The sequence below is a fragment of the Pimephales promelas genome, chromosome 16, assembly GCF_988280905.1.
Source record: "Pimephales promelas chromosome 16, fPimPro1.hap1.1, whole genome shotgun sequence".
Taxonomy (NCBI): domain Eukaryota; kingdom Metazoa; phylum Chordata; class Actinopteri; order Cypriniformes; family Leuciscidae; genus Pimephales; species Pimephales promelas.
The window spans coordinates 30553692-30580848 of NC_142784.1; the positions used below are offsets into that span (position 1 = coordinate 30553692).

Consider the following 27157-nt stretch of genomic DNA (forward strand, 5'->3'; position numbering starts at 1 on the left):
GCCCACTTGCGCACACTTGTGTTTTTCTGTGTTTATAGTAGTGTGTTGTTTGTTATATTTTTGATTTAACTGAATTTACTGTACTGTAAAATATACTAATTTAATAATTTTGAATTCATTATTTCATTTTTTGGTAACTGTGAAAACATGCCCTCTATGGAATTGAATAAAACATTGACAACAAAAGACTGTAGTTTTTTTATATAAAGTAGACTAGTGAGTTGCTGCTGATCTGAAAGTGTATTCATATGATGCAAGTGGGTATCATTTTGTCATCAGAGTGACATTTTGACAAAGGATTGTTAGGTTTTGATAGTAGAGTTTAAATTTGACATAGATGTGAATGGTTTATTTCCCAATGTTGTGTCTTATTTGCTTGTGTGTAGAGTTTTGACACAATGAGCCAAATTTAGCAAAATGTGTGTAAGCAATGGGTAAAAACTGTAAGTACTATAAAAAGGCAAAAGGTAAGTTAATCTGTCTTGGTGTCAGAGGAAGACCTGGAGGAGTGATAGGACATGCACAAAGAAGAAGACAACCAAATTCAGACAGGGTCAAGGTCCTGCGGCGTGAATATGTGGTGGTACGTTTTATTGGTAACACTTTAGAATACGGTTCCTTCGTTAATGAATAACTACACAAGAACTAATGAGTAACACAATATTAACAATCTAGTAACTATTATTAACTAACAAGAAACTCTAATTAACGAACTAGTAAGTAATAGCGCACAGACGAAAGTGGTAGTTCACTATTAAGTAATCAATAACTACTATTTTTTTAATACTTCCCAGAGAACTACTGAAAAAGTTTATTAATAATCTAGTAACTACTATTAACTAAAATAAACTCTTATTAACGAATTAGTAAGTAATAGCTCACAGATGAAAGTGTTACTAGATACTTCTGTGGGAATTACTAATTATTTGGATTCGTATTATAAAGTGAAGATCATGGGAACTAACTAGTAATTACTAAAGTATTACTAAAGACATTTTCTAAAAGTTACTAAAGTTCACCAAAAAATCTCAAACGTTTGCACAAATCATGACTAGATCATGTAGTAACACTTGAGTCATTACTAGTTAGTTCCAATGATCTTCACTTTATAATACGGATCCAAATAATTAGTAATTCCCACAGAAGTATCTAGTAACACTTTCATCTATGAGCTATTAATTACTAGTTATTTGGATCCGTATTATAAAGTGAAGATCATGGGAACTAACTAGTAATTACTCAATTGTTACTAAAGACATTTTCTAAAAGTATACTAAAGTTCACCAAAAATCTCAAACATTTGCACAAATCATGACTAGATCATGTAGTAACACTTGAGTAATTACTAGTTAGTTCCAATGATCTTCACTTTATAATACGAATCCAAATAATTAGTAATTTCCACAGAAGTATCTAGTAACACTTTCATCTGTAAACTATTACTTACTAATTCGTTAATAAGAGTTTATTTTAGTTAATAGTAGTTACTAGATTGTTAATAAACTTTTTCAGTAGTTCTCTGGGAAGTATTAAAAAAATAGTAGTTATTGATTACTTAATAGGGAACTACCACTTTCGTCTGTGCGCTATTACTTACTAGTTCGTTAATCAGAGTTTCTTGTTAGTTAATAATAGTTACTAGATTGTTAATATTGTGTTACTCATTAGTTCTTGTGTAGTTATTCATTAACGAAGGAACCGTATTCTAAAGTGTTACCGTTTTATTCACTGACTGTATTGTGTACTGCACACATAACCTTTTTTTACGTACTGTACATGTAATTTTACTATATAGCCTACAGACCTACAGTATATTGATCTACACAATGTGATCTTTTGCTGTATTTCAGAGAGTTGTGCAATGGATGCGGAGGAAGTCCTGCATGAGTCCCACATTTCATCAATACGCACAATTTACAGTTCAGTATTTTCCACCATACTCCCTTCTTCTTACAGTAAGGCACTATGTTGAGTTCTTCTCAACATGGCGGTGGAAGGTTTATGATCTCTGGCCCTATGTCCAGATGCCCCTCATTCAAGCTATGAAGGAAGCATGTGATCAAATTGAAGCAGCATCCATAGATTCGTCACTCAAAAAGATTCAAGAATGAAATGAAAACATAGCATAATATCTGATGTTTACGAGGCCCTGTGGCCAGAACCAGCTTGGCGGAGAAATATTTAGTACTGAACTGGATATGTAATCTGTTACAGTATTACTGTAAGCTTACAGTACAATGGTACGTTCCGTAATACTGTATGAAACTGGGAAATGTTTTTGTTGTTGTTGTTGTTGTTGAAATGTTTAGTATTGACTGACTTGAGTACATGAAAAGAAATAAATATTTTCATTAGTCTGCAAAATTTGTGTCATGTGGTGTTGGTGAATTTATTTTTTTCACTTTCTCTGTAAATGCTAAAAGTGTTTTAGGTTGAGCATAGGAGTGTTTAACTGATTCAAACAGAGTCAAACCATACGATGGTTGTGTTCATGTTATTTCAGCAAAATAAGGTTTTTATAAGACATTGAGTTTGACAAAAGTGTTCCATTTTGCAAATGATCTGAAGTGTTGTGCTACTTTGTTGTAGGGTTGTGTTAATTGTGTGTAGTGTTTTGACAAACCGGGCCCTGTTTTCAAAATTGTGCTTAAGCAATCGAAAAGTTCCCAGGATCAAACTTCCCTTGACATTGATTCCTCGGTACATTGATGGCTACAGCAAACGGCTCGGGATCACTTTTTGCATGGGTTTTCTGAATAGCTGTAAAACATCAAATGAAGCCACTTGAAAAGAGTAGCATGATTTTTACTAATGATTTTTACATTTACTGTAACACATTTATTGTTGCTTTAACACAAAATGCATACAATGAACACAAATTTAAAATGCTTGAACTTTTCACACACAAGCTTAAACAAGACCAAAACAATGTATTTTTACTGCCAAATTTACCATTGTTTTAACACTGTATGTCAGAATAACACAGTCTCATCCCAAAAAGTCATATAACTGACGTCTTGGGGCGTTTTTTGACCATACGTCAATATCCGCCTTTTTAGGGCCCCCTTAAACGTCGATAGATGGCTATCCCGGGCCCATCATATAACTGACGCTTTACCTTTAACGTCAGTAAGGTGACGGGTTGGGTTTAGGGTTAGGTTTAGGTCTGGGGTAGAGTTAGGATCCCATAACCTCATCTACCGACGTTTAAGGGGGCCCTAAAAAGGCGAATATTGAAGTATGGTCAAAAGACGTCCCAAAACGTCAGTAATATGACGTCTTGGGATGAGACCGGGTTGGTCAGAACAGATAACACCATGTTCTAAACCTAATCTTACAGGCTAAAGTCAAGGTAAACAGCTGTTTATATTGTGAATTGAAAATTAAATGAATCCCCTGTATTTTATTCTATTGTTACTGAGAAACAGCTGATTGAATAATGCAAATATGGGACAATGTGACAATGCGGCATTTTCACAATTCCAGAACATTCATGGCCTGGTTTGATCCCATCAGAGGATGATGTCCCCTTTCCCTTTCTTAGCCTGGAGATGGAAGGCTTTTGACCATCGTCTATAGGTATGTAAACAAATGCTTGTATATATGGAGGTGTGTGCATACATATGTCTATATGCAGGCTACATATATATGTACTCTGTTTCTGTGGCTTGTACATACCTGTATGTATTGCCTTCTAAAAGGAAAAATAAATAAAAATTTGATCACAAAAAAGTTTTTTGACGATCGTCCACAGGACCAAATGTCCCTCCTGGATGCAATGGATTCTGCATCCCAAGACATCCCAGCTAAACACAGGGGTAAATAAGGAATGCCAAATGATTCTTCCCAAGATGCCTTGATGCCTTGCCAGAGTAGTGTGTGATGTGGATGAGAACATGTGGCCAAATGGAGAAGACCGGGATGATTACAGTCAAGATACTGTAATTTGTATTTTTACCTACAGTAATGCTGAAAAGGGCAAGTATTGCATATTTTTGTTATCTTGTAGAAATGTCCCGTTGCAAATAAAGCCTTTACTGCACCAATTCTCTGTCTCATTTTTTCATAAACCGTACATTGTGTTCTGCTATTCTGAGAAGGGTCATTCGGTTTTTTTTTTAGTTTTTTTCAAATTTTTTATTGAATTTCTACAACATAGGAAACAAAATGCACGCATTTTCTAAACCCAAACAAAACAAACTGTTGAGAAGCTTCAAAATAAACTACAGTGCAAAACAATCTACTGTAATCCAATATACTGTATATTGTATAAGGGCAGACCTGACATACTGTATATAAAATAATGCAGTTTCTGTAATTCCATCTCAGTGTTTTTTGTGACATTGTGCTATGATTGACTAAATGTCCCCGTTGGAAGAGAACACGTGTTAGTGTTTTGGTAGACATATAGTGTATTGTGTTAGTGGATTATTGTTTTTTGAAAATTAGTGTTGGAGTTTAGTTTACAGTGTGTGATTTTGAGCATGAAATTAACCGTTTTTGTGCCAATTGTGTGTTGTAGGTGTGTTGGTGTGTTAAGAGTTTAGAAAATTTGCTAAAAGTATTGAAAAAATTATAGCAATTGTAAAAAAAAACTGTAACAGTCATTTAACAGTTTTAACAGTTTCCTCCCCACAGAAGTAAACCAAAAGGTAATAAAGGTTTTAAGAGTTTAGAGATATTTTGACCTTCTGTCTCCATGAGGTATAAACTACCCAGGTCTGGGAGCTTGATTAATACAAATTCTTATTGCAAGTTCATGCCTCCATGTTTTGTGTTATTCTTTAGTATTTAAAGCAATGTTGATGTCTTTCAGACATGCAGCATCACAACATAATATATAGTGAACTACTGTATAAATCATAGGCAGTTCCACAAAGGATACATGATTCAATTTATTTTATTAGGTACAGGACAGGTATTCAAAAATGATACTTTAAAGATTTATTATGCCACAGTTTGATCATTGACCGAAGCATTTTCAAGAAAAAGAAAATTAGGCTACTTATTTTTTTTTCCAGGCAGACAGAAAGCGTTCATAGAGTTATTTTCCACACATTTCTGACATTCCATCACATTATTGGTTTTCTTACACCGATAAAGAGGCGCTCTCTCATTGATCTTAAGAAATTCTTCTTGCAGCTTCTTCGTGCTGTCCTTCTGCCAGATCTCTTGGAAGACAAATGCATTATTTCCATTTTTATTTTTATTTATCCAGTTTGAAAGGCCCTCTAAAATATTATTGTTTTGACCCTTAATGCATGTTTTCACACAAGGTGAGTTGTAAAAATAGAAAACTACACAGGTTTTCTGACCTGCCTTTGCTAGAAGTCTGTCCATTGGAGATTCAGTTTCACCTATAGGAGGATAGAGCAGAATATGCTCAGCATGCTCCTCTGGTTTTACATTTATATCTGGCCTTGTAGCAATGACATTGCCTAAACTTGTGCATTTCTCGTCTTCAGTGAGTTTTAAACATTTCTCTCCTTTATTGAGCTTATCTTTTACATGTTTTGCATCTTGCTTGCTGAACACAGTCTGGATATCAAATTGTTCTTCATCTGTACACTGATCCTTTGAGACACTGATCGCTATCGCGTACTGAGCATCAATTCCCATCTTGGTCTTCGGCTGGACACTGAAGACATACAGTAACATAAGGTTATCATAATTCTTAATAAACATACTATTTGCCTTGTTCCATGTGCATTTTGAATTATTCAAACTTAATTCAAATTTAAATGCACGTTACTAATTAAAAACTGAATATTGATTCATTTGAATGTACTGCAAATGGACCTACTTGTCATAAAAATACTGTGTCATTTTAGCCAGGATAGCAGTGTTTACATCGCCTTGAATGCCTTGAACACACAGATGAAGCAGGCCGAGGAAGATGAGACCCCTCAGTGGTACCACAGGTGCCTAAAGTGAACACATCACTCATTTCAACACAAAACTTCAGTTAAATTAAAAATTAAGCATTTTTATTTTATTTTGAATTCCATGCAAGTTATGACACAGCTGCACTTTTATTTTCTTTATTTTTGAACATGCTGTTATGTTATTTGATGTAGATGGTTTTCGTGTTTGAGAATCAGAATATCAAACAATGACATAGCCAAAAAGTTTGTGAATTTTGTGAATAAAAAAGGAAAAACTAAATAAAAGCGATACATCTACTATGCAGCAATGTGTAATGTGACTTGATGGTATTAAAAAATGAAGTAGTATGAATATGACTCACCATGTTATCTGTTGCTGAGATGAGAAGGTTCAGAGATGTTGTGTGAGTCTGCAGTGAAGCAGGAGTGAAGAGGAAGAAGAAGAAGGAGAGGCTTTTTATTCTGACACTGGACCAGCCCTCTTCTTCACCACCATGAAATGACCAATTAAAACAGTTCACACTTACATCACTGACGCCTTTAATAATGCCACACTGAGCGTCTGTGTGTGTCTCGCCCCGTACGGTTTGTTGGACTTCCTCAAAATAGTCAATAAGAAATAAAACAATTAATAATTCCTCCAAGAACTCTAAAACTGTAATGGGTTCCTCCAATAAAGATATCCAATAAAATGGATTTAGACAGTTATTGTCTCTACAAAGATTAATATTTACCTGTAGCTCTTTATTAACCTTCAGTTTCAATGAAGAGCAACAATACACCCGAGTGTTTCACTGTTGTTTTTTAACCTTAAGCGGCATCAAGGCTATTTCACATGATTAGGGCTGTTATTGTGTCAGTATACTGTCTTTCAGTATCGACTTGATAAGTTATTTTATTTGTGAAATGTGCATGTGATGGAATAACTAATCTAAAATTTCTTTTCCTTGCAGGATTAATATGTATCCTTTTAAAACATAAATGTCCTTTGGTCAAAGTCACTGTGAATCATGCCCGAATACAACAAAAGGGGAAATAAAATTAGACAGATATCTAAATTTATAATCTCAAGATTTTAGGTTTAAATCCAGATTTGTTTTTACCTAATAACAGAAGAGTTTGCTGAATTATGAAGAACCAATCATATTGTATAGAAATTATGTAATAAATTATGTCACCTTGGTTATAAAAACTCAGAATTGTAGAGCTATATTCTTTTTGCTGTTGGGATTCTCTCCTGATTAAAGCATATTCTGCATTGTCTGAAGTCTGTTTGAATATTGCACAGCAGCTTAGAGGAACAGATTTTATAGTGCTCAATACGCTGACACTTTAGAGGATAAATATTATTGAGTGTCAATCAGGAGATGTTTAGGGGGCGTCGATTAGAAGATGTCCCAGGTTCACTTTGAAATTGATTTTTGGTATGGTTTTGTACATCTTGGACAGCCACGTCCAAGTGATCTGAAGGCACGGGTGCTTCGGTCTGCGCAAGCGCCGGAAAGCATCGGAAGTGATCTCTCGCGCGGTTGCGAAAAAAAATCAACAACGTTGTCTGTTGATATATATTGAAATCATCTTCCATTGCAATTAACTGTATATCTAAATATGTTTAGATCTTCACAGTGAAGGGTAACTCTTCTGAAATCTCGGTGTAAACAATGAGTGACGTACACGCGTGAGAGACCACTTCCGGCGCTTTCCAGCGCTTGCACAGACCGAAGGACGAAGGATCACTTGGACGTGGCTGTGGTTACAACCCGGTCTCATCCCAAATCGTCATATAACTGACGTTTTGGGACGTCTTTTGACCATACGTCAATATTCGCCTTTTTAGGGCCCCCTTAAACGTCGGTAGATGAGGTTATGGGATCCTAACTCTACCCCATACCTAAACTTAACCCTAAACCTAACCCGTCACCTAACTGACGTTAAAGGTAAAGCGTCAGTTGTATGACGGCCCGGGATCGCCATCTACCGACGTTTAAGGGGGCCCTAAAAAGGCGGATATTGACGTATGGTCAAAATACGTCCCAAAACGTCAGTTATATGACGATTTGGGATGAGACTGTGTTAGTGGTTACGAGGTAAAGTGATAAAAACACTGTTCGTTTTCTCACACAAACCGCTCGTTTCGTGTCTTAGGCCATCAATGTGTACTTACATTTACGAGTCATTAAATCATGTTTAATATGGACGTCTCTGTTCAAGCTCTTTGAGGTTGTAAGACTGGAAAACTGGAACTGGTTGATGTAATCAGTGACCAGTGTCTTCTGAAGACAAGAGGACCTTGCTTGAACAACACACACACACCCACTCTTGCAGAGGAAACTCACACAAGAATATGTATTTTTAATGTGAATGTGACAATCTTTAAGGACTGTTTAGAATCATTTCAAAAGTCTCAGGGTGACTGGTAATAATGTCTCATTTCCAAAGAAGTAAAAGAAAAGGTAATAAGGTTTTTAAGAATATAAAAATATCTTGCACACAAAAGGGTGTGTCTTTGAGTTAATCACCTTCTTTTGTCTGAAGGCAAACTCTCCTTCCCCCAGTAAGCATGGTGGGGGATTCAGTAACCTTCCATTGTAGTTTGGTGATTAGATCAGGTAAATTTGGTGATTGGGTCAGGTCTAGATCTATTTAAGGAAAATGCACAAGAGTTCAGGGCTGCCATTCTGTGTCAGATCAGCCCATGATGCTGAGTCTTCCGAGACTCTGCATTCATGTAGTTAATATGTTGGGTAAAGTTTCTTTGTTTTAAAACATTAGATGGTTTGCTCTGATTATCTTTTGGAACTGTAATAATACATTTACCTGACATAATAAATTGTTATACTTGACTATTCTAACAGACTTTGACTTTATTTTCATTAGAGTTAAAAGGAATAGTCGAGCATTAACGTATTAAATGATGCACAGATATCATTGATAAACCCTTTTCATTTTATGGAGTCAGATGAAACGAGTTAATACATAAGATTAAATGTGTTGCATTTAACTAAAATTCACTTTGCTTGGAAAAGACGGAACACGCTTGAAACCTTCACCACGAATCAAACCCCGCAATTTGATCGATTTTGTGGCCCTTTTTACAAGGTGGTGACCATAGACCTCCATTATATGACTGACAGACAAGAACGGTTTGACCTAAAAATATCAAAATTGAAACTACTGCGGAAACAAAGACACCTACATCTTGGAGGTCCTTGAGGAAAGTAAAACATACTAAAAATTTATTTCAAAGTGAACTATCCCTTTAAGTCAGGTGTGTAGTGGAAAAATCGAGTCAGGTGAGTAGCAACCATTATAATCACTCAAAACTCTTTGGACGAACACAGACGATGTGATGAATCGTTTATGAACAGTCAAGTTATTCATGCCCTTACTGCATGGACAAAACAAGTTTATTTATAGGTTTAAGACATATTTGAAAATATGCAGCATGATTATTGACATAAAAGGCTTTTTTAAGACACACAATTTTGATTTAACGTCTCACTGCCAGCATCTTCACACTTGTAGCATTTCGTTTGACTATTTTCCTTCACACAGCGATAGAGAGGCACTCGATTATTAATCTTTGCAAACTGATCTCTGACAACAGACCAGTCTTTGTGCCAGATCTCTTGGAAAACTAAGGCTTTAATCCCAGTTTTATGTGTGTTTAGCCAGTTGGAAAGGTCATACAAAATAGTGTCAGCTTTATAATTAATGCACTTTTCTATGCAAGGAGAGTAGTAAGTATACAAAACAACACATTGATCATCATTTGGCAGTCTTAAAATTTTGTCCATGGGTGATGTATTTGTGGCGTCCATAGGATAGATAAGAGCACATTCAGAATGTAATGTTTCTCCAGAAGAACTGGTCATTTGGATCCAGCTCGGCTTTGCAGCAGCGAGACTGATCAAGTCTTGGGTGACTTCACAAAGCCTTCGCTGACCATTAGTCTTGAAATCATTGAAGGCATTTTCCATTTCGTCCGTGTTGAAAACCGATTCAAGACTAAAATGTTCTGTACACTGTTGATAAGGCACCCTGACGACTACAGAATACTGATAAAGCTTGTCATGATTGGTTGGCTGCAGAAGAAAAAAATCACAAATATTACAGTTTTCAAAAACTAAATCTTGCGTCTGAGACAGAATCAATGACATTTGTCCTTGCTTATGCTCTGTGGCAAGCAGGACGTAGCGAGATCCATGGGAATGGAGCGAGCCATACCGACCTCAAGTCCCACAGAGGAGCTCCGGGAGAATAAAAGGAGAAATGATGACAGTGAAGGTTGAGAGAGGACCAGGCCTGCATTTTACATTGTGTTTTGTGTTTATGTTTGTGCGGCAGTTGTCTAGGAGGGTACGACTTTCATTTATGTTTCCCGCCTCCAATTTCCTATAAAGCCTACTGCCGGCTGCAATGATGGGGAGGAGTAGGGAGTATTATGATAGGACAGTGAGTAGACATGAAGTGAATTGGGAAAGAGAGAGGGAAATGGTATCTTTAACTTTGGTACATACACATTCAGCATTAACACATTTCACATATTTTTACAGTAAATTGTGCAAATATAGACTTACTTGTCATCAAAAAACTGGATCATTTTAACAAGAATGTCAATGTTCACTTGTTCATGATCGCACTGAATACACAGATGAAGCAGGCAGAACATGAACATCCTCAGTGCACCAGATGCCTAAAGTTAAAACGACAAACCTGATAAACAAAAGAACAAAAGCAACAAAACAGCCATGATGAAAATACTCACCATAATTAATTTTAGAGAAGAAGGCAGACGCTTCTGAGCTCTTCAGAGAAGATGTTTTTGGTCCCGTCTGACTCAGAGAATATTCTTTCGTGATCAGCCATATGCAAATAAAACACTTTCAATCTTTAACAGAGCAGGCTGTGTGAATGTTTAATTAAGTGTTTGACATTTGCATATATAATTCAGTCCATATCAGTAGTCAAATATCATTACAATGAATGTCCTCTGTACTGCAGTTCAGCAGTGAAGTGCTCCATCAGTAAGACCAACACAATTGGACTTATAAATATACTAAATATACAAGTAATAATTATGGATTTCTTCAAGACTTCTTACAGAAAGATTCAGAACATGCCAATTTGAGCTAATTTAACAGTGATATATAGGCCTACACAAGTGTGTTCTGTCTAGATCAAACTTTCACACTTTGTCATGTCTTAAAGCAGTGTTTCCCAACCCTGTTCCTGGCGGCACACCAACACTGTGCGAATTCTTCTCAATTTGCCTTCTTGTCTACTTGTGCACTTGTAAAACGTCATCAGTCGTACTGTACTGTCCCAATACACAAGTTTGCATTTAGGCAAGAACGGTTAAAAATCCCGGATGTGTTCTTGACACTCCCATTTTACCGAGAATGCATCGGTTAGTAACTTGTGTGAACTTGACAGCAGAAATATCCCATAATTCATTTCGGCATTCGCGGAAGGAGCGGGAAGCAGAGAGAGGCAGGTCAAAAGTTACCTGAATATTACCGGCGTTTTTTTCCTGCCGTTGGCTATAGCGATGTACACAAACAAACAACAGAATTAAAAATGAGACAGGTGTTGCTTTATTGTTATGAATATACATTACATTGTAGTGTAGAATCCCTTAGGCTTGGGCAATAAAGCCTGGCTGTATAATAATTCTCGTTATGTTTGGACACTGCAGACGGCATCTGTGCGGGGGTACCACTGTAAAAAATTATTTTTTGGTGAAGCAAATAGTAGTGAAAAAACCCAATGTAATTTACTTGAAAAAGTTAATTCAGACAAGAATTTAAAAAACGAAGTAAATTCCATATCAGTACTTAATTCAAGCCAGTAGAAATGAAAGTGTAAATATCAACTCAATAAAATTAAGTAAAAATTACTCAACTTTTCTGATACTGGGGTTCCCATCATGCACTGGACCTTGAATAATTAATGAGGCTCATTTTTCACTGGTTTCCAGCTGTATTTACACTGTTTTATCATTGGTTTTTGTTGTCAGTATTAGTAAATTCCCATTTTGTGACATTTCTAGTAAATTTTTTGCTCAAAATGACACATTCAAACACAAAAACGCCCCATCAAATGTTACCGCCAATGCCATTGTGTATTGTCTACCAAGTATTGAGGTTTTTGCATTCACATGAGGCTTATTGTCTGACATGATGGATATATATAAATTACTTAGATGATCTAAGTAAAGCACGTACTTTAATGACTAATAAAATTCAAGATGATTGTTTTAGTGAAATGTAATACAAAGGCAAAGGAAATCGATATTAATCAACCTTTTACTGGCCGAGTTAAAATTACTTATTTTATGTAAAGTTTACTTAATTCCACATTCCAAGTAAATTTAACCTAAAGATTTCTAATTAAAGCTACTGATAAATATGTTTAGGTTGTTTTTACTTGGCAAATCTTTGTAAATTTACTAGCATTTTCTGAGGGAGATAGTTTAGCAAGGTTTTTTCAAATAAATCCTACTCCAAATGATTTACAGTGTACTATTGCGCAATACCAGCAAGAACACATCGTCTCAAACTGTCAGCAGCGTTCTGCGTGCTCGTCACCTCGTGAGTTCCTTCTTCCAAGAACAAGAGCTTTCTTCGGAAGAGCTTTCTTCTTGTTCTCTTGTTCTTCTTCCCAAGAACACAAGTCCGTTTTTGCATTCTTGGTTTTGAGAAACGGCTTTTGTCTCCCTTATCAAACACACCTGATTCAACTCATCAGCTCAATCAGATGGGTTAATGAGCTGATGAGTTGAATCGGGTGTGTTTGATTAGGGAGATAAAGAATACGTGCAGTGGTGCCAGGAACAGGGTTGGGAAACTGCCTTAAAGGATTAGTTGACCTCAAAATGAAAACAAATTTCCTGATAATTTACTCACCCCAAAGCCATCCAAGATGTTCATGTATTTCTTTCTTCAGTGGAAAAGAAATTACGTTTTTTGAGGAAAACATTTCAGGATTTTTCTCCAAAATGGACTTCGATTCAATTCAAGTCCAAATCAATGCAGTTTCCACAGGCTATGAAGTGCTTCAAACGGCTCTGCACGTTCCCAGCTGAGAAATAAGGTCTTACCTAGCGAAACGATCGCTCATTTAAATAAATAAATAAATAAACATTTATATACTTTTTAACCACAATTGTTTGTCTAGTGCAGGTCTGCGTTACATCATCACGTATGGAGATCTAGTGTAACTCAATTCCTTGTTCCTGATGACTTGTAGGACTGATAATCCTATCCGTGCAAGTGAACATTATTTCTAATTATAAAAATGTACCATGTTTATGTACAAAATAGTTTTTAGTGTGATCAACACTCATGAGTAAATTATTGTCTTAACATACAGTTGTTAAGTTGTGAAAGTGAAGATCTATAAAATTTTTAGGTTTTTATTTTTCAGAGAACTCTGTGTTTGCATTTGTTCATTAATTATTCAGAAATGAAAACAACACACAACAATTATTAAGCAAAAATGTATTTTTTATCAAGCAATATTCAGTAAATATTACAAGAGTTGTCATATAAATACAGTATAAGCACACTGATTTCAAAACGTTTTCTAAATAATTTGCCCTCTCAGTTTTTCGAATTTCTGCATTTCTGATTTAAAATGTAATATGAAGATACATATTCATGAAAATACATTTTAAACTCCGCATTTTCCACACTCAAATATTTCCATTATCACTGATGTGATTGCTTCAGTCTCTGCTTTTCCACAAGAGACTGAAGCTTGAACTTCTTTTTTTTCTGAAGAATAACATTAATAATAAAGCAATGAATTGTAAAATTTGAAAGTTTGAAAGTAATAATCCGTTTTAATATCAAAGCAGGGATAATAAACCAGTCTATATATCTATATGTGTGTGTGTTTAGATCAAATGAGGAACTCATCTATCATGAGCTTTGCATATAAACACACACACACACACTTAAATCCACCTGGACTTTTAAGCAATATCCTCATACACATTATCCGTTATCTTAGTAGCAGGTGAGTAAAAACCATGTTCCTTAAAACCAGTAGTACAAATACAAATAGTAATTCGTACAAAGAAATACAGCAGGAGTATAGCGCCGATAATTAAAGCAAAACAGGCCCCCAAATCTTTAAGAGGATTCCAAAGAGATTTTCCAATCATATTTCCAACCCAAGAAAAGAAATCAGTGTCAGTCGAAGGCTCACTACTGTTTTTAATTTCATCCCTTAACCGAGTCATATGTTGGATCACATCAGTCATGTTGTGGTCTATATCTGGGATATACGTACAGCATTGATCTCCGATTACAGCGCAGACGCCTCCATCTTTTGCAAGGAGATAATCTAAAGCAGCTCTGTTCTCTAAGGCCATTAATTTCACTCTTTTCATTTGATCATTCAGTAAATTAAATCCTTCAATAGCATAATTAGCAAAAGATTCCAATTGCATGCTAATATTATCAATGACAAGAGCATTTTGTACTGTTCCATACCAAGGAAAAATGCCTCCCACAGTTTTCCAATTTGAAGAGATTCTAATATGCGGTGTGTTGTGTGTTCCACGTTTTTGTCTAGTGAACTTCTTATTTACAATTTGATCATTTGGGAGAATGAAGGTCAGTGAGGTTGAGAGATAGCCAATATAACAACACCCTGACCATTGCGGTGGTAGCGATGAATAAGCATTGTTACCGCAAATCCAGAATTTATTTTTCAGCAATCCGTATCGTTCTTCTGAGATAGGAATGATTGAATCAGGGTAAACTGAAACATTTTCAAACCCATGATTGGTAATTAAAATATAACTTATAGATTTTGTCATGGACCACATATTTCCAGAGGAATTTGTTGGACCCCAGAAAGGATTATTATTTACATATCGTTTGCCACAACGTGAATGTCCAATCCACTTATTATTAATTCCAGAATTTTGACACACACACACTGGAGCTATAAATTTTGGTTTCACATAGACTTGAATAGCTTTAGGCATGGTGTCGTCTCCAGCTTTATCATGTGCTTTTGCTGGAACAAAGTCACTGGAGTGTATATACTCACAACTTGAAGCACATTCTTTAAAAACATCAACGTCAATACCGAGTGTGGTCAGTTTATGACTAATATTAGACAAGAGAATTGAACAAGGAACTTTTGGAAGATAATTAGTCATTGCCTGTAACCACATTAAACATTTGAATTCAATCTCTTGAACTGACACTGGTTGAACTCTGAACGGTTTGTCGGTCGAATGTGGAGAATTTGCACACACATAACATTCAGAATACCCTTCGTGTACAGCAGTGTGGTTGAGCAATCTCCACCACATATTATCCTGGTGTGCTGGCTGAATGGCAGTCATAGGATGGGAATGGTCAAAGACTTGTTTTAGGCCTTCGTCATTAGATTGACTTGTAGCGACGAGGAATATAATAATGGTGACGGTACGAAAGTAGCCCATTTTCTTCAATTAATGGGAACGAGGTGCATAAATGTGTATCGACAGATGCCGTTTTGATTACAGTCGCAATGTGGAAATTTATCACAAAACCAGTACCGTGAATGGAGTTTCAAAAGAGGATTTCTTGTCAGTGGATGAGTTCTGTTGAGGATGAGAGTAAAGCAGCGAGATGGGAAGATCGCCACAACTGCCGATGAGATGTCAGGTTCAAGGAAGAGGTTCAGGTCCGATGAGATGTCAGGTTCGAAGGAAGAGAAGGCTTTGCAATGGAGATGGCACCTAATATTGCAAGGATACGAGGATCATCTAGGAAAAGTTGGTGAATGGCACTTCTCCAATGCTATCCATCAGGTGTTACTCAGAACAGAAACCTGATTGGGTGAATGTATTCAGCATAGTCTCCAGACAGCATTCATTATTCCTGAGGAGTATATAGATAGAGAGAACACATGGAGAACAAAAATGAAACAGCGTAAAACACAATACCATCTTTCCCTATCAAGATTGACAATACATCAACAAACCCTATTGCAGGCACTTCATTCAGCAACCCTGTGGAGAAAAAGACCGCATTGGAAAATTCTTGTGCATCTTAAAAGAAAAAAGGCAATTTTAGCGGCAAAAATCATAGCAGGATTGATCTAAACATTGTCCTCGTACCTGTCAAAGTTAATCAAATTTTAATTTGGGTTAGATGCATCCATTGTGTCGAGTCAGCTCAATTTTATGAAATACTGAACAAGTACAAGTAATTTCAACAATAACCTTTCAACACTTTCTGACCTCTTACAGCTATGAATCCTTTCTCTGTTTTCAACTCTGACGTCTCTCACCTTCTTAATCAACCCATGAATATTAATGCATTTTAATTGTTTGAACTTGTTTCTGTCATCATTGTTATTGCTATCTTTACTGTTACTGTGATTACTATTTTCATTTGTACTTTTTCTATTGTTGCTGTCTTTTGCTTTCACCATTGCGATCACCACTGCCATCATCATTATCATTTATTATTAATATCATTATTATTATTATTATTATTATTACTATTATAATCATCAATATTGCCATTGTCAATGCTGTACTGGAATTAAGTGTAATTATCATCACTAATGCAATAATTTCCCCCTTATCTTTTCATGGGTTTTTAATGCACCACAACATAGAATAGGGAGAAAAAAAAAAGAAAAAAAAGGGAATATGTATATATGGAAAACATCACAAACACCAGGGCAAGCATGACAGGCAAGAAGTGGTTTCAACGGGACAGCATCTCTGTCCCAAGTTGAGACACTCTCACTATTTTAATGCACCTTTGACATTGCACATAACACACACACACACACACACAAATAATAATAATAATAATAAAATTAAAATAAAATAAAAAGGAGAAGATAGGGACTGAAGAGATGTGGGGGAAGGTTATCATATTATCTTATTATTATCTTATTATATCATCTTTTTTATACAGGGTTGACAATGGCAATTGGTACATAGGAGAAAGGATAAAAATCGACTAATACAATATTGGCAGTATGGTGGTAGTGGGGAGTGGGGGTGGTGATGGTAATGACAATGGTAATAAATAATAAATGGTTACTTTGTTTACGCATACACAAACATACACATACCCACACTCACTCATATACACACTTAGAACAAACACTTAAATCACTCTTATGTCACTTCTGGAATTATGGAATTACAAGATTGCTCACCTCTGCACTATGTTGGTTTGTATGTATGTCTGACTGTTTAATAAAAAAAAAACAACCAAAAAAACAATAACCTTTCAGAGAACAGTGCTAAAAGAACCCCTTTTGTCTTAATGTGAAGAATAATTTGATCATCTGAAGAACCCTTTCCACTATAAAGAACCTTTTGAGGAATGTAAAGATTCCATGGATGATAAAGGTTCTTCATGGAACCATCAGTGCCAATAAATAATCTTTATAATTAAGAGAAAATGACTATCTCTAGCACACAGGGTGATCATGTTAAGTGTTAAAGCATGAATATTATACTGACCATTGATGCAGAAGGTCCAGGAATGGTGTGTGAGTCTTCTTCAGACGCCAGAGTGAAGATGTAAGTGATGTAGATGTTATTTATAGTCCTGAACCCTGGCCTGAAAGTGTCCACATGACCACTCTCTCTTTGGCCGGGGTTAAGCTTCTCCTTGTGTGAGTAATTCACCACAAACCCACATTTCAAATGGCCAAAAAACACAAACATACCTTTGAGGGCAAATCAGCAAAAATTTGCCAACTTTATATTGAAGAATGTCTTTACTCATAAAGCAAACAACTGGTCAAGATGTTTCATTCATTTCTCTTTTAAAAATGTGCATGTATATTGTATTAATTCTAATATCTCTCTATATAACATATATAATGATTTTATATCAAGATGAAGAAAAGGTTCTATATAGAACCTTAAAAGGTTCTATCAGCCCTACTACGTATTTGGAACCCCTAAAAGGTTCTATACAGAAGCCTTCAGGGTTCTTTGTCACCAGGAAAAAGGTTCTATATATGGAACCTTTTGGGTTCATTTATTATCATTTGTTTTGTCCTTTCCGGATTTAACATTTCATATTATTGACAAACATCAAAACCCTAAAATGTGAATGATCAAAAAATTCAAGATATGGGGGTTAGAAAATGTGTATATTTATATCATTTTATGTAGTTCAATATCAATATAACAGGAAGAGTGTCATTTCAGTTTTTCTCCTCCAAAAATCAGCATGATTAAAATGTGAAATTAAGTTACTACAACAGTTTAATAAACAATAACTTAATTACAACTACAAAATGTTGCAGAATAATGTAATATATGAATGAATAATATCCTATAAAGAACCCTTGTGTCAATTAGAACCATTATAGAACCTACAGCATAAAAGGTTCTTTTGAGTAAAGAACCCTATGCTACATATGTGGAACCCCAATGAACCCTTTTTTCTAACAGTGTAGGGTTGTAAATAATCCAAGAAATTTGAAAATTAAGGGACAATTCGTAATTCGTAAAGGCACAGGGGGGCTGATGGTGATCCAAGCCTGCATAGGCCAAACTGGGTGGACAACATGGGTCTATGAAACTGTCACACCTTTATTATGGGGAAAGTTGTATTTATCTGATTGATCAGTTTGAATGTCTCACATTTGGGTTTTACTCATGGTCAGAGAAAGGATAAAAGGGGAATCTTTCTGTTCTCTGGCTCTCTTTAATTATATTGGGGCTCTCTCTTTTTACATCCTCTCTCTCGCTCTCTTTGGTAACATTTTACATATATGGTGTGTATACAATTAATGATATAAATTATCTCAAAAATCTGTTTTGTAACTATTTTAAGAGTAATCATAACCATATTTTGTCATTAAACTCCAAATAATGTGATAACTTGATTTGGTATTGGCTTTGAAGTGCCATCTATTCCAATACGATATTGTCACATATAGCAAAGCTCTCTCTCAAGATATTGTAACTGCTCATTTCCATGAGTAGCAGTGGGTGGAATAGACAAGAAATGTACAGTTTTACCATCTTGCTGGCAACGTTTCTTTAGTCATTCGGCAGTCTTGCAGCCTGAACCCCTGCAATCCACCCTTACAAAGATACGTTTGTGTGCATTTTGTTTTGTGATTTCACTGTAAGAGAACACTGTCCCTGCATCACTTCTGATTTAAGACAAATTAATTTCAACTGGATATGTTTGATATGCATTAGATATATCCGTGCAGCGAGATGTTTAAAAAAAAGTTTACATTGAAAATATCGACCCTGGCAAAAAGTGCTAGCATGTCCCACCTGCAAATTACGCCTATGATTGATTGGACAAACATTTTATGGTCCTACGCCTTCCACAGACGATATATATATATATATAAATACATTTAGACTGGTTAACCTTGTGATTGTGATCAGGATGTGAAGAGACTTTCAACCAGCATAAAAAAAAAATTTCTCCAGGGAACAAATAGCCTACCCTGCCATTTAAACTGCCTAATGCACACATTCACATGACATACAAGCAAACATAACATTTATATCAAGACAGAGATGCTTTTTAGAAACACAGCCCAGAGATTTCCTGATTTACAGGGTGTTTCAGTGATTTCCTGGAAGGAATAAGCCAGCCGTGAACTGCCCTGCCTCTGTACTTTTAATATGAGGGACATTCCCATCTTGGGTGATCAGCAAATACACCTGTGACCTGGTCAAACATATTTGAATTTTGATTTAAAATGTCAACACTCTGTCCTTTGCCTTTATTTATAATAAAACATTTATTTTCTTTTTATTATGCATCATAATCATAGAATAATCAACCTGTACAGTTCCATTAATAATTATTTAATAATACCGTAATAGGCTACTTGTTGCTGGTCATCATTCTTTACACTGTAAAAAGTTTGCCAAGTCAAACAAGTAACAAGCCTAAATTATACAGAACACTTTTAAAAGTAAATAAGGTTGTTGTCAGATTTTTCTCTTTAGATGACTAACATTTACCCAGCAGTCCTGTCAACAGCACCACCACGGAATATCAACTTTTCGGCTATTTTTTTAAGGCTATTTTTGGCTAATGTCTGTGTCGAAATTCAGTAACTCCACCCGAATCGTCGAGATCATGTGTCCACACACCGATCATCGTCATATGAGGTGAGCCCTCGTTTCCTGCCAGCCAAATATCACCAGATCGACTTCCATTACGTAAGAAAAAGAAACAAAATGCGTGACTATTAGCTTGAATGTAGAGAGTATCCAAATAAGTAACTGTCCAGGAGGGGGCGCCAATTGACCAACAATATGGCAAAACAAACTCACCAAGCAGTTTGTTCTTTTACATAAAACACTTGAAGATTATTTATCAATTTAATAACAGGCAGTGGAACTTGCTGACTGTGAATTGTGTTTTCTACATTGAGTATCATTCACTAAAAGCAACTGAATGCATTATTAACATGTAAAGAAGCCTACAAAGAAATGATGAAATTAATCATGATTGTAACTTCAAACATGAATGGTTTATGGGAATCACTGATGATCAAACATAAGGGCCTGGTTTCACAGACAGGGTTTATAGATTAAGCCGGGATTAGGCCTATGTGGGTATTTTTGGGATTAACCGATTGTGGTCCGACATCCACTGCTGGTAAAGTTATAATTCATCATCATTTTGGCATCTGTTGATATTTGTCTAGCAGCTGATGAGGGCTCACCTCACACGATGATCAGTGGGGCAATAAAACGGCCAACAAACTAAAAAAAAATTATCCATGTGTCAAGGCAGAGTTACTGAAAACAGACTGGCATTACAAGATGAAGGCTCACCTCATCCGATGATCAGTGGGGCAGTAAAACGGCCAACAAACTCATAAAAATTATCCACGTGTCAAGGCGGAGTTACTGAAAATAGACTGCCACTATACAAGCTAAAAATAACCTAAATTAGTGACTCAAAGTGTTGACATTCCACCTGGAGGTCCTGTTTACACGACAGCTAAGTATAAGAAAAAAGATTTTAGTCAATAAAACATCGGACTATGATTTTGATACTTTTGAAAAATTCTAATAAATGGTTGTGATAAAAACAAAGGCAGAGTTGAAACCTCTTTAATCAGGTGCTGAGCCCTCCACTCAAATGAGATTATTGTAAAGATGCTGGAATTCACGCCATATTAAAGCTGCAGTGTGTAGATTTTAGAGGCATCTAGTGGTTCAGTTGCGAAAACCATAGTCAGGTGAGGATCAAGGGTCTTAATATATAATATAACAATAGTAATCAGCTGGTTGTCTCACGAACGTAACCAGCACATTTTTCCCCACAGCAAACCCATAATACAGCGAGGGAGAAGAACCACATGAAACTATGCAACTATATATATTTTTTCTAGCAGGGTAGTAAAAGTTTAGCATGCTACATATGAGCTGTTACTGTGGCTGAGCTGAAAAATATTTTGCATATTTACATATTTTACACTGTAGCACTATATGGTAGAAACATGACCTCACAACAAGTCGACCTTCATAGAAGGGGTTGCCCGCAGTTATATAAATGACTCATTCTGAGGCAATAAAAACATTACGGTTTATTGAGTAAGTTCGTTTAAACACCACTGAAAACAGTTATGGATGTCATAAACACTGTAAAAAAATATTGTTGGTTTAACTTAAAAAATTAAATAACCTGGTTGCCTTAAAATTTTAAGTTGATTGAAATGGAAAAAGTGATTTCATACAATGAAGGAGATTGATTTAATCATCAGAAACTCAAAATAATAAGTTATCTCGACTAAATACACTATTTAAGTTGATTTGACAAAAGAAAAAATGTTGTGATAACAAATCTTGAAAATAATTTTTTTACAGTGAAAAAAATATTGTTGGTTTAACTTAAAAAATTAAATAACCTGGTTCCCTTAAAATTTTAAGTTAATTGAAATGGAAAAAGTGAGTTAATACAATGAAGGAGATTAATTTAATCACCAGAAACTCAAAATAATAAGTTATCTCAACTAAATAAATTATTTAAGTTGATTTAACAAAAGAAAAAATGTTGTGATAACAAATCTTGAAAATATTTTTTTACAGTGTAGATACTCAAAATTTTTACACATTGCACCTTTAAATTTAGAGGGGAAACTAATTTTGTAAAGCCGTGACCCATGAAGACCCTGCAGATCAAGATGTGTAAGTGGCTGCTTTTCTCAAAACTGCCTTTCTATGTGTCGATAAACCTAGAATCAACATTTGCCACCTATAATATCTTTGCCATGTAAATTAAACTTGTATTGCTCAGTTTATGTTGATGAACGTTTGGAGTTTTGCTTTTTATCTCCAGGCAGACATAGACATTCATTGTCATTGACCAGAGGCTTTTTGATCAATTAGGAATCATTGGTGCCCTTAAACGTACAAAATGTAAGAATTTTGTAATAAAATATCCCAAAATCACTTGCACAGTGTGATTATTTCCTGCAGTTGTGTACTTACATTATCCCAAAAGTTCCCAAAGATCAGAGAAATTCCAATTTTAAATAATTGCCCGTGCCAGAATCCCTGTTCACTCGTCGCATGTCACTGACGTAATATCCGCGTTTTCCCGCCACTCGTTCTGCCATAGTAACCATGGTGATAGATGTGGACAACTGCGTGTAATGTCTAGCTGCATAATTTTTTGGTTCAAACATCATGTACCCATGACTTTGGGAAAAAAGCAGACTTTGGGAAAAAGGAGAACTAAAACTCTTTGTGTTCAGCGTAGTTGTCCAGTATCGTCATGTGTTACAAGCTGTTATGTTACCTGGATTACTTGAGCACGTTTTATATTAAATTATATTATTTTTTACACATATAATTATTTTCATATATAAAAAAAACTTTCATCAATTGTTACTTTGTTGGATTATACTTGTATTATCTGGTTGTCTGGTTTGTTCAAATAATATTCAATATATACACACACACATTTTATTTATTTTTTGTGTGGCAGCAAATGAGTGATTACGTCATAGAACTCAACTATGAATGAATTTAGGAACTACAACCAACGAACTACGGATACGTATTCTGTTGGTGCTGTTTACATGACTGCTAAGTAAATGTCAGTCTGGACAGAAATCAGCACACATATTTACCTAGATTTAAGGGGTTTTATCTGGGAAAACCACGACTTGAAGGAATTCAGTTTACTCTGACTGAACACGCAGCAGATCAGGAGACATCACGTCATGGCTGCGTTTCTGAAAGCATCTCTGTCTCAGTAAACTTAAGTTCACAAATATGTGTACTCTAGGTCTTGTGACTTAAATGTGTGTTATTTCCTGTGTAAATGTTAATTTGGCAGTCAATCAGCTCATTTGCAGTTTTGCACTTTTGATTTATGCATTACACACATGACCAGAGGCTTCTTTATAATTTTGCTTAATTTGAAATCACTTGTTATAATGTTGCGAGTATATCAACAATTCTTTTCCCCAGACCACATAGGGGTGAACGTTATTTGGGACAATTTTCCCAGTCATCTTAAAGGAGTAGTTCACTTTTCAAAAAACTTTTGCTGATAATACTCACCCCCATGTCATCCAAGATGTCCATGTCTTTCTTTCTACAGTCGAAAAGAAATTAAGGTTTTTGATGAAAACATTCCAGCATTTTTCTCCATATAATGGACTTCAATGGGAACCAAACGGATCAAGGTCCAAAAGACACTTTCAGTGTCAACTGCAAACTGTTCAAAGGGCTTTAAACAATTCCAGACGATGAATAAGGGTCTTATCAAGCGAAACGATCGCTCATTTAATAAATAAATAACAAAGTTTTATAAGCTCAAATGCTCGCCTTGCTCTGTTCTGTGACACACGTTTGTGACTCTCCGTTCATCAAGATGAATGAATCTTTTTCTGTGTCATTTGGTTCAATCAACGAACGAAACGAACGAATTGACTCGGAAAAAGATTCGTTAATTTTGATGAACAAGTTCGAACAGGAGAGTCACAAACGTGCATCACAGAACAGAGCAAAGCGAGCATTTGAGCTTATAAAACTTAAACTTTTTTTTTTTTTTTTTTAAATAAGCAATCGTTTCGCTTGATAACAAAAATTAATCGTCTAGAATCGTTTAAAGCCCTTTGAACAGTTTGCAGTTTGTACTGAAACTGTCTTTTGGACCTTGAACCGTTTGGTTCCCACTGAAGTGCATTATATGGAGAAAAATCCTGGAACGTTTTCATTAAAAACCTTAATTTCTTTTCGATCGAAGAAAGAAAGACACGGACATCTTGGATGACATGGGGGCGAGTAAATTATCAGCAAAAGTTTTTTTTTTTTTAAAGTGAACTACTCCTTTAATAGCAAAAAGTGTCCCAATCAACCTGAATTCACCCCTCTAATTTATTATTTAGCCTATATACATAAAATAGAACGTCAAATAAAACATCAACATTTGTTTGTTGTGCAACCTGAAGTTAAGAGCAGTTCACATTTAATACATGTCCACATTAGGCCTATGGTTTTTAAAATATATGTGAAGCCATTCATTGGTAATCTGGCAATGATGTGCCCTCCAAAAGTCTGTCTAAGTTTTGGGCCAATTGGCATTTGTTGGGTGGCATTTGGTAGGGGTGGGGGATCAAACGTCCAGGTGGTCAAATGTCCAGGACTATAAATAGTATGAAAAGCATCAAAACCTTACATCTTCACTCTTGCATCTGAAGAAGACTCACACATCAACCCTGAACCTTCAGCATCAATGGTCAGTAATATTCATAGTCATAATACTTAATATGATCCCCTTGATTATCATTTTATGTGTTAAAGGTAGTTGTTTAACTTCATATTAATTCTTAATTTGTATTTTGTCATCTGATATTGATCAAGTGAAGGCAGAGGACTGTCGATTCATTTATGTGTAAGTTGTGTTTTATATATGTGTGTGTTATCTCTTTAGAAGTGCATTGTGTTTCTGAGTGGACTCCTGCTGCACTTTCTGCTTCTTCATTGGACAGAAAGTGTGGAGGAACAGCAAATGAACCTTACAACTCTTGCCAAAATAATTGAGTTCTTTGATCACAAGTGAGTAAAATAAAGGTTTAGAAATATTATTTTATTTTATGATGAATAACAAAGAGAAAGTTAATGAATTAAATGTCATTCATGTTTCGGCTGCCGGACATCATGAAACTCTTTTTAAATGACTTCATTCAATGTTTTACAGCTATTCAAATGAAACCAAGCCGTTTGCTGTGGCCATCAATGTACCGAGGAATCAATGTCAAGGGGGATTTGATCCTAGGAACTTAACAACTAAGGAGAACGCAACTGTGCGAAATCAAATTTATAATGAAAATAATACATTTTTCGATAATCGCTCAGACCTCATTGCTGCAGGACAAAAAAAAAATTGCACAAAAATTGTCGAAATTGAACCAGTGAATTACCTGCTCCAAGGAAACGCAGCATTTTCACAACTCTTGAACCGTACAGAAGACGGCTGCGTTGTCATCTACACAGCTTATTCTTCCTGTCAAAATTTGACAGGCAGATATAACATTAAACCAGCCCTTGAAACCTTGAAGAAACACCGTGGAATTAAAGCCTTTGTCTTCAAAAATGAAATTGACCATAAATGCTCTAGTCTTGTACAAAACTGTACAGAGATTATCAACTCTTGTGTTCCCCTCTATCGCTTTGTGAATAATAGCGTTATTCATATAGAAAAACAATGTTAACACCAGTGATGGACAAGCTTATCAGGGAATGAGTCTGATGTCCCCATCAAGTATAACGAACAAGTTCTCATACATTTAATTAATTACTGTACTAAATATTAAATGCAGCTCATTTAGGTTCTGGTAGTGTCTGAGCTGAACTAAAGTTTTTATAGTGTAAAAAATGTTTAGTAGACTTCCTGAAAATCAATGTGCTTATGCTGTATTTAGATGGCATCTGTCTTGAAATTATTTATATATGCTTGGATGATGGAAAATAAATATTTGCTCAATAATTGTCATGATAGTAGACGGAAGCAAGTGCAAGTTAAACTCTTTATTAAATGATGACACAGATAGGCGGTCCAACCCAGACAGGCAGGTTAGTGGCGCAGGGACTCCGATGGTCAGATGAACAGCGTGCAGTGGTGTGGTGAACAGATATCCGGATAAATCCACAGAACAAGAACCGGAAAAGCACAAGACTCGAACGACACTGGAACACACACCGGGGAAACCACAAACGATCTGACATGGGAGATGAGAAGTTGATGAGACATTTATTAAGTGTTACATTTTAGATAATTTTAAGCTCTTTTCATTTTCTGTTAATTGTGTAGCAATTACAAAAATTTTTTGCATTAGGCTATTTGTGTTATGCGCCTCTGAATGACAACAGAGCAGCAAAACAAAAAGATGCATTTTATGTCCTGCAAAGTCAAATTAAAGTTTCTTAAATGCAATAATTTGAAATGGTTGTAGATGTGTCTGTTTTATTATATAAAAGTATTGAGATTTATTCAGAGTTCTGTGACAAATAAAATTACTAAGTTGATAGATATTCACAGCCCTTATAAACAACTTTAAGTCAAGAATTCAGTCATGAGTGATTATCACACTAAATAAGTTAATGGTGTATAAACATTTAACACATAAACATTAGTACAATATTCACTTGAACAGATCAGATTATCAGTTTCAGTCATCAGGAACAAGGAATAGTTTAACCATGAATGAACTTTTTGTCATAATTGTTCTGAAACATAATTTCTGTTTTACTTCAGAGCAACAGCATGAGGTTTACAGTGGATATCTTACATTTTAGTATGACAGGCAATGCAGCCAAACATTTTCTGTGGCGAGAGATTCATTTATAACAAAATATGTAAGAGGTAGCAGTTATGTCATAGAGAGTAAACCACACAGAGAAATGAGTCTACTTAAAATGATCCACCGTGAAAACGGTTGCATGTGGTTTTGTTGCTTGTCGCACAAGGAAGGGACATTTGTTTCCCAAACGCTCAGTCTGGACTCTGGACAGAGAGCAATAACATGATAAGCAGAGAGGGGTTGAGCCAGTCAGATAGGCAAGTTTGATTAAATAAGGTTCAATGCAAAATGATCTCTAAACTAACACATATTCTTTCAGGTAAAAAAAAAAAATGCTGTTGCACAAAATTTTAAACAAATTCTGTTGCTTCAGTTTTAATTGAGCTGAATTGAGCATTTATCTGTCTGTATGAAATATTTAAGCATTCCCGATGTATTATTTTTTACAAATAAGTCCTTTATCTTGGTCAGTTGTG

The 27157-nt window shown here is 35.5% G+C and overlaps 2 protein-coding genes and 1 long non-coding RNA gene across 3 annotated transcripts; all 3 read right to left on the bottom strand.

The window, feature by feature from the left end:
* Nucleotides 1-4884: 4884 nt before the first annotated feature.
* LOC120483589 (uncharacterized) lies at nt 4885-6384 on the bottom strand. The gene is made up of 3 exons (XM_039678722.2): nt 6248-6384; nt 5804-5925; nt 4885-5638 (listed from the first exon to the last, which is right to left on the bottom strand). The coding sequence occupies exons 1-3, from the start codon at nt 6248-6250 to the stop codon at nt 5002-5004; spliced, it is 762 nt and encodes a 253-aa protein (XP_039534656.2). The 5' UTR covers nt 6251-6384; the 3' UTR covers nt 4885-5001.
* Nucleotides 6385-9725: 3341 nt separating this feature from the next.
* LOC120483593 (uncharacterized) lies at nt 9726-12858 on the bottom strand. The gene is made up of 3 exons (XR_016146906.1): nt 12794-12858; nt 10654-10737; nt 9726-10581 (listed from the first exon to the last, which is right to left on the bottom strand). It is a non-coding gene; the product is annotated as an uncharacterized LOC120483593 (long non-coding RNA).
* Nucleotides 12859-13848: 990 nt separating this feature from the next.
* LOC148973378 (uncharacterized) lies at nt 13849-15430 on the bottom strand. The gene has a single exon (XM_089121516.1). The coding sequence runs from the start codon at nt 15349-15351 to the stop codon at nt 13864-13866; it is 1488 nt and encodes a 495-aa protein (XP_088977642.1). The 5' UTR covers nt 15352-15430; the 3' UTR covers nt 13849-13863.
* Between the last annotated feature and the right edge of the window lie 11727 nt (nt 15431-27157).

What these genes read in the sequence shown, in the direction of transcription:
- LOC120483589 (XM_039678722.2), bottom strand. An exon ending in ACACAGTATTTTTATGACAA is followed by an intron (nt 5,639 to 5,803) that starts GTAGGTCCATTT and finishes GTATGTCTTCAG; the next exon opens with TGTCCAGCCGAAGACCAAGA.
- LOC148973378 (XM_089121516.1), bottom strand. Translation starts at nt 15,351, where the DNA reads ATGGGCTACTTTCGTACCGTCACCATTATTATATTCCTCGTCGCTACA.